The sequence below is a fragment of the Bactrocera oleae genome, chromosome 3 (assembly GCF_042242935.1).
Source record: "Bactrocera oleae isolate idBacOlea1 chromosome 3, idBacOlea1, whole genome shotgun sequence".
Lineage (NCBI taxonomy): Eukaryota > Metazoa > Arthropoda > Insecta > Diptera > Tephritidae > Bactrocera > Bactrocera oleae.
The window spans coordinates 53,762,127-53,769,802 of NC_091537.1; the positions used below are offsets into that span (position 1 = coordinate 53,762,127).

Consider the following 7,676-nt stretch of genomic DNA (forward strand, 5'->3'; position numbering starts at 1 on the left):
GGAACTATCTAAGATTTCTTTACATCAGATGTTCGTGCTCGTGCCAAAATGGGTAAATGTATAATTTAGATCGCCCAATGAAGGAGGCAAAAATTATAATTTTTGTTTAAATCGTCTTATTTTGACGCGAAGATTACAAACCCGTGAGCGCAAAGTGAATTTTTTTAATAATTTATGCATTCTTTTATATTAAAATTAATTTCCACGTGTGAAAAAAAATGCTGAAGAAAGATAGTAGTCACCATTTCTTTTACGTCGCGATATAACGGTACTGTTAAAAACTACTAAAAGCGCGATAAATCAAGCACTAAACACGCCATAAACATTAAATTTTATCTCTGGGATGGTATGAGATTACTTTATAGGAACCGCGTTCACAATTAAACAGTGGGCGTGGCTCCGCCCACTTTTAGGTGAAACTCCATATATTGGGATCCGCTTAACCGATTTCAACCAAATTCGGTACATGACATTCTTTTAATATTTCTATGTTATAGTGCGAAAATGAGCGAAATCGGATTACAACCACGCATATCTCCTCATTTTAAATTCCATTTGATTCGCTTTCCACTATGAAAATCAAGCACAATATATAAAGTAATCTCAAACGAGTATACCGTTTGACTTTGCGTGAGTATAAAATGTTCGGTTACATCCGAACTTAGCCCTTATTTCGATAATAGTCGCAAGATCATTGCTGTAACGCTGCCGCTTTACCTCTTTTCGTCTAAACTCACCAATGTTCAACTCAAATCACGCACATAGCCACATGGAAAGTGATTTTCAATTCAATATCATCAATCGTCATCAGAATGGTGAAACTACCAATCGGTACTAGCGCAATGTTGCCTATTCCTACAATTCTTCGTCTCTTCCTGTTCATTATACCCTGAACAGGGTATATTAATTTTGCCACGAAGTTTGTAACACCCAGAAGGAAACGTCGGAGACCATATAAAGTATATATATAAATGATCAACGTGACGAGCTGAGTTGATTTAGCCATGTCCGTCTGTCTGTCCGTCCGTCCGTCTGTCCGTCTGTATATACGCGAACTAGTCCCTCAGTCCCCTTTCTAAGATATCGATCTGAAATTTTGAACACTTCTTTTTCTCCCCAAGAAGCTGCTCATTTATCGGAATGACCGATATCGGACCACTATAGCATATAGCTGCCATACAAACTGAACAATCGGAATCAAGTGTTTGTATGGGAAACTCTTTCATTTGACGAGGTATCTTCACGAAATTTGGCACGGATTATTAGTTAAGGCAATAATGTAATCTCCGAAGAAATTATTCAGATCAGATGACTATAGCATATAGCTGCCATACAAACTGAACAATCGGAATTCAGTGCTTGTATGGAAAACTCTTTCATTTGACTAGGTATCTTCACGAAATTTGGCATGTATTATTATGTAAAGCATTAATTTAATATCCGAAGAAATTGTATGGATCGGATGACTATAGCATATAGCTGCCATATTAACTGAACGATCGGAGTAAAGTGCTTTCATGGAACATTTTTTTATTTGACGAGGTATCTTCACGAAATTAGGCACGAGTTATTGCTTAAGGCAAATTATTCTCCACAGAAATTGGTCAGATCAGATCACTATATCATATAGCTGACATACAAATTGAACGTTCGGAATCAAGTTCTTGTAAGGGCCCTTTGTTTTTGTGAAGGGTATTATAGCTTCGGCGCAACCGAAGTTAACGTTTTTTCTTGTTTTAATATCCAACTGTAACATAACCAAAGTATCGTAGCGCATCAAACATAAGTCCGATCCGTTGTCTATTAGCGCAGACACCGTTTTCGACATTTTGTTGGCTACAATGAAATCTGTAGGGTTTAGTAAAATCAGGGACTCCAATAATCCCTTAAATATGAGGCCACTTTCAGTTTTCGCCAACGCGGGTATTTCATCATCTGTCATTGTGTTTACGTTGCTTTTCTCTGTTTTGACGGACTTCTGGATTCTGCAGCGCGATGCCCCTCTATGCCACATTTTAAACAAGTAATTCGTTTGCGGGGACAATAACGTGCAATGTGTGACGCGTCACTACAATTAAAACATTTTTTCTCCATTGGAGATACATTCGTGAAAACTCTGTTGAAATTTAGTCTGTCCTGGAATGTCGATTTCCGTCCGCTATTCGGCAGATTCAACCCACTCAACTTCTCACTCTTATATAAATAATATTACGTTAGCATACATCAGTACAATACAAATTGAATACTAACGCACCAGTGTGCGTGCAACACAAATGAAAATGTGCTAATCGCCGCTTGTACAAGTATACGCAAATAAGTACAACAATATAGCTTTTTTTTAAAATGCTGATGCTACTTGCTCGTCACTTCTGCTTCGCAGCGATGTTGCTGTTGCCTCTCTGCTGGTCTGCGCGTCGCTTATAGTGCGCCGCGTCGTAACTGTTACTTCACTCGCACTTGGTTGCCATGCACCGTTTTCGTATATATGTATGTACCTTCGTAAAAGAATTATATGTGCATACAATACAACTTCAATTTAAAGTATCGATAACACATTATAAATTTTAATAGTATATATTTTTATTTATGTCTTCGTAGGATGTAGTAAACAAATACAAAATTCAAATTATGTTTGCATTTTTTATGACAAAAATTATATATATTACATATGTATATATACTTCGTGCTGAAACTTGGTACTCGTGTTTTTTGGTAAAAAACAGTGGGAAATGCTGATGGGCGTAATCGGACCACCGCCACGCCTACAAAAAGCCATTAAACGTAATTTTGAATATTGGTGATAGCAAGTGTACTTTAATAAAATTCAGAGTGCATATTATAAGTTTGTGGCATGTTAAGCATATATGGTATTTCCAAAAATGTATTTCTAACAAACCTTATGACGAATACATTTGTCGTTCAGTGTGTGAATTATGTACTTAGAAAATGGCTTCAGATTATGTTCTCAAGTATACCTGAGCAATGTCCAAATAAGTGCATTCCCTTTCTTGGCTCCCAATATATCCCATTTTTTTATTTGGCTTTAAACCGTTTAGGCTGCTCAAAATACTATGTGATATTTTATTGAAATTAAATGGACAAGTTTCTTTAAAAGTTATGTGGTTTACCACTGATCTGGACCTCAAGTTAATAACATAAAGAATATGGACTCTCTCGTTGATGTTTTCCACATCCACTCAATAAATTAAATTTGGGCTCTTCGGTTGAGTTTTTATCATATATATCTCATTTAAGGATGATTTTAATATAATTTTATAAAACAAATTGAGTATATGACCTACAATACAACTTAATAAAATAAAAAAAATTTGATTGAAATTTATTTTCGTTTTCGTCGAATAATGAATGTTGAATTAATTCGCAACATTTTTATACTCTGGCAACATGTTGCTACAGTTTTGTTCACCTAACGGTTGCTTATTTCACTTAAGACTAAGCGAGTTAGATATACTTGTAGTGTTATGTTTATATACATGATCAGGATGAAGAGACGAGTTAAAATCCGGCTGACTTTCAGTCCGTCCGTCTGTCCGTACGTCTGTGCAAGCTGTAACTTGAGTAAAAATTGAGATATCTTTATGAAACTTGGTACACACGTTTCTTGGTACCGTAAGACTGTTGATATTGCAGATGGGCCAACCACTGCCACGCCCGCAAAACGACATTAATCAAAAACAAATAAATTGCAAAAACTAAGCTCCACAATAAGATAGAAGACTATTATTTGGATGCCTATTTCTCATGCAACACCATTTTAAATTCCATCTGATTCTTTCATTTTCCACTATGCAAATTAAGCAACAATGATTATATCGGGGTAAAACTTTGTGCGAATAATGCGTTTGGAGTATCCCAACTTGTGACCAACCAAAAATAGTCGGAATAAAACCAAAACTATTCAAGCCCCTAGGTCCTGAATATGTGGACTCCAGTGCCTATAGTTGACTTTTAACCGAAAGTATCGGTCAATGTGTGAAATGTTATATATAATTGAAATTCATATAATAAAATAAATAACTGAAACTCTCAAAAATAGTATGTCTTTGTGTCAAAAATGGGTTGAATCGGATCATATAAATTCAATATAAAATTTTATCAACACCTGAAGTAATTTCCCGGGCTTTGATCCTTGCAAGTTGCAAGAGTATAAAATGTTCGGTTACACACGAACTTAGAGCTTCCTAACTTGTTTTTTATTAAAATTTATATGCATATATGAATCATCTAAAGATATATGTATATCAAAATATTTTTTAACTACTAAGTTTCAACAATGCTTTACGTTCTGTGGTGTAATATAGCGAATCTCAATATTGCCTTGGTTGATAATACTTATGTATATGTATAATTTGTAAATATTTTCTCCAATTCGTTTATAGATTTAAATAATAAAAATAACTGAATTACCATCTACTTTACAGAGAGTTCAACGTTTCAACGCAGCCAACGGCAATACTATGGTCATCACGTAGAGGGTTTTGTTGACCCTCCGAGCGAACAAATCAGATATGCCAGACCGGAGCGTGAAGTGAAACGATTGCAGCATATTGATAGAGATATTTTGCATTACAGAAAAGAAAAAATTAATTTATTAGAACCAGAGGAACCCTCTTACGTAATTGATCACAATGCTTCACCAAAAATTCATTCTTCTGCTATAACACGTCCCCTTCGAGGACGTTTTTCAGAATCGGAAGGCACTCTATCAACATTACCAACAGTAATTAATGATAATGTCATTATAGACCGCGATGAGTTTGGTACTAATAGAGTTGTTACTAGCGGCAGACGAGCCCTGAATGCTATATAGGAATCATGGATATAAGGTTGACGACAAACCTAAAAATTTTTTTTAATCTAAGTTTATGTGTAAACTAATTTTTGTCGCATGTATCACTATATTTTCAACGGTAAAAAAGTATAATATAAATTCAAATCGAAAGCTAAATATAGTATTGAAGTAAAACATACTCTAAAAAACGATTTTCGTTGTTCTATTTTCTTGTTTAATATTTTTATACTCTCGCAACCTGTTGCTACAGAGTATAATAGTTTTGTTCACCTAACAGTTGTTTGTATCACCTAAAACTAATTGAGTTAGATATAGGGTTATATATACATAAATTATCAGGATGAAGAGACGAGTTGAAAGGGTGAGTAAAAATTTAGGTATCTTTATGAAACTTGGTATACATGTTTCTTGTTACCGTAAGACGGTTGGGATTGCAGATTTCCTGGGTTTTGACCCTTGCATATTGTGAGAGTATGAAAGGTTCGGTTACACCCGAACTTAGAGCTTCCTTACCTTTAATTTTAATTTCTCCCAACTTAAGTTTCATAATTTTGCGCACTTAACGGTTACCCTCACACACTTAAATATATGTTATAATAGATGTGGTACGCACCAGAGGTCAGGGAACAGTCGAAATAGTGCACTTTCCGGTGAACTCGCTCCGAAAAAGGCGAAAACTGTGATACCTTCCGAAAAGGTGATAGCCATTGTTTTCTTGAGTTCATAAGGTGTGATCTACATCGACTAGCTGGATAAGAACCAAACGCCCATATTGGGCTCATTCTACACCGAATTTCAGAAAACTGATCCCCTTTGGGGAAAGTCATTTTTATTCTACTATCTTCGTCATAGCCAACTTGGTTTAGGTTAAGTTAAAATTGATCATAAAGAGCCTCATAAATCGACAAAGCACTTTGAGCATATCAAAAGGTGACGTGGCTTATTTCAGTTTCGGCTATGTCTCTTGTTTCGCTGAAGGTATGTCTGCCGAGATGATTCAACCTCAGTCTTGGAAAGGCTGAGCAATGTAGGAGAAAGTGACTTGATGTTTACAGCTTTCATACAGTTTTTACAATTTGTATCCGACTGGATTTTTAGCCTTAGCTTATTAGACAATGTCCAGTAAGAATTCCTACGATTGCGCCAAGATAAAGGTCAGTCCATTCTCTACGTTCTATTCTAGGCCAGAATGATGTTGCACAGAAGATGGTCGATGACCAATGCCTACTAAGCGCACGCGAGGTCCATAGGTTCAGTGCTAGAACGAAAGATGACAACAGAAATCCAATTCGTTCCAACTCCGATGTGAGCAATGTAACGGTCCCCGTCCTTGCTAGCTCTTCAGCTTTCCAGTTTTCTGGGATTACTTTATGACAAGGCACCCAAGTCTATTTCTAGTAAGAACAGACCCTAATTGCCTAACTTTGAGCGCAGATTTTGCGAGTTCAACGCTCATATCGTCCTCACCTCCCCAAAAGAAGCTGCACTTCGGAGCAGTAAGTCTACTGCTACGTTAAAAGAAGCCACTTCTGCCAGAAAAAACACTACAGTAGTCCGGTAGCCCCAGGCTAAGGTTGACGGGAGTTCCTTACAGAAGACTCCCTCTTCAACCTTCCCTTTTAGCTCCGAGTTATCGTGAAAAAGTTTACTGCGCCTCTTCACCAGCGACTTCTTCCCGCCCACATGTCCCTCGTCGATATGTGAGCAAAAAAATATCCACCAGGAGTAGCCTCTGTGACGCAGTGGTCCACGTTTTCAAAGATGCAAATTAAGGAGCAAAGAATTTCAGCGTGAGCCTGTTTGAATCTCTTCATATACCCAGCTTCTCTGAGACTTTCTTCACATCAATGCACCTGCTGGCAAAATCCAATAGTGATATGTGTAGTGGTATTGTTGTCCGCAGTGCACCGCAGATACCGATCAGAGCCGCTCTTACACATTAAAATGTTGAGTGTAGGATCTTCATCCTCCAAACTGTTCTCCAGCAGACCCGTGATTTCCTGCCGAGGATCGCCCCTCTTGGGACCTCTAAATCTCGTTAGATCCCTCTTTCCCATCGTTTGTCCCGCTTAACCCCTTTTTCTGGGACCCGTTATCCACATCCCGGAAAGGTAGTCGCCTTATATGGTTCCACGATTATATCAGTGACGAAGCCCAGGCGAGGGATGATGCACGACCCTATGAAGCACTGCGTTCGAAGCGTAAAGGAGAAGTCATCTCAATCAACACCAATCACACCAACTTATTGATTAGGGGATATAAACATACTCCGCGGTCTGCCAGAATTTTAACGGGACGGTAGCAGTCATGACATTAACCCATCAGCATTCTTGCAGGGTGTCACCCCTGCATACGCGGGTGACAGTATACCTCGACCACCAGCCACTGGTTCAACAAATGCATCTAATAGTCCTAAGAAAGGTCCGTGTCAAGCAAAGAGTCAAAAGTCCTGTTTTACGTCCCTGGTCTAACTAGGCCACGAAATACTACTCCATCATCAGATCCAGATTTGTATATTTCTGTTTGTTTCCATGCCTGGAAAAGTCACTCGCCAGATAAAAATTTACATCGAGAGACCACGGCGGCCTATTTTGCAATGCTCACGAATACGTATTTGTCAGAAGATTCGAATAGTTTGGAACATCGTTTGATCTAGTGTATTGAGATAAAGGGAGATTATGTAAAGAAATCAATCCCCAAAATGGAAATAAGTTTTCAAAATGTCAGTTTTCTCTTGTACGCTAAGAACATATCATATCTCCCACGTGGCTTTTTTATAGTAAGGGAAAGCATCGAAAGCCGAAGTGTGGAATTTTAATCCGCTAAACTTAACCTACTACCATCTCATATCTCTCCCACGGAA

General features: G+C 37.7%; 1 protein-coding gene across 9 annotated transcripts in view; it reads left to right on the forward strand.

Moving 5' to 3' along the window:
- Ca-beta (Calcium channel protein beta subunit) overlaps positions 1–5,004 on the forward strand; it is a 440,977-nt gene extending 435,973 nt beyond the window's left edge. For all 9 annotated transcript variants that reach the window (XM_070106634.1, XM_070106637.1, XM_070106635.1 and 6 more), the window contains one exon: positions 4,443–5,004. In XM_070106634.1, coding sequence (XP_069962735.1) covers positions 4,443–4,831 — 389 coding nt within the window. In that variant the 3' untranslated portion in view covers positions 4,832–5,004. The remainder of the gene's footprint in view (positions 1–4,442) is intronic.
- Positions 5,005–7,676: the final 2,672 nt, after the last annotated feature.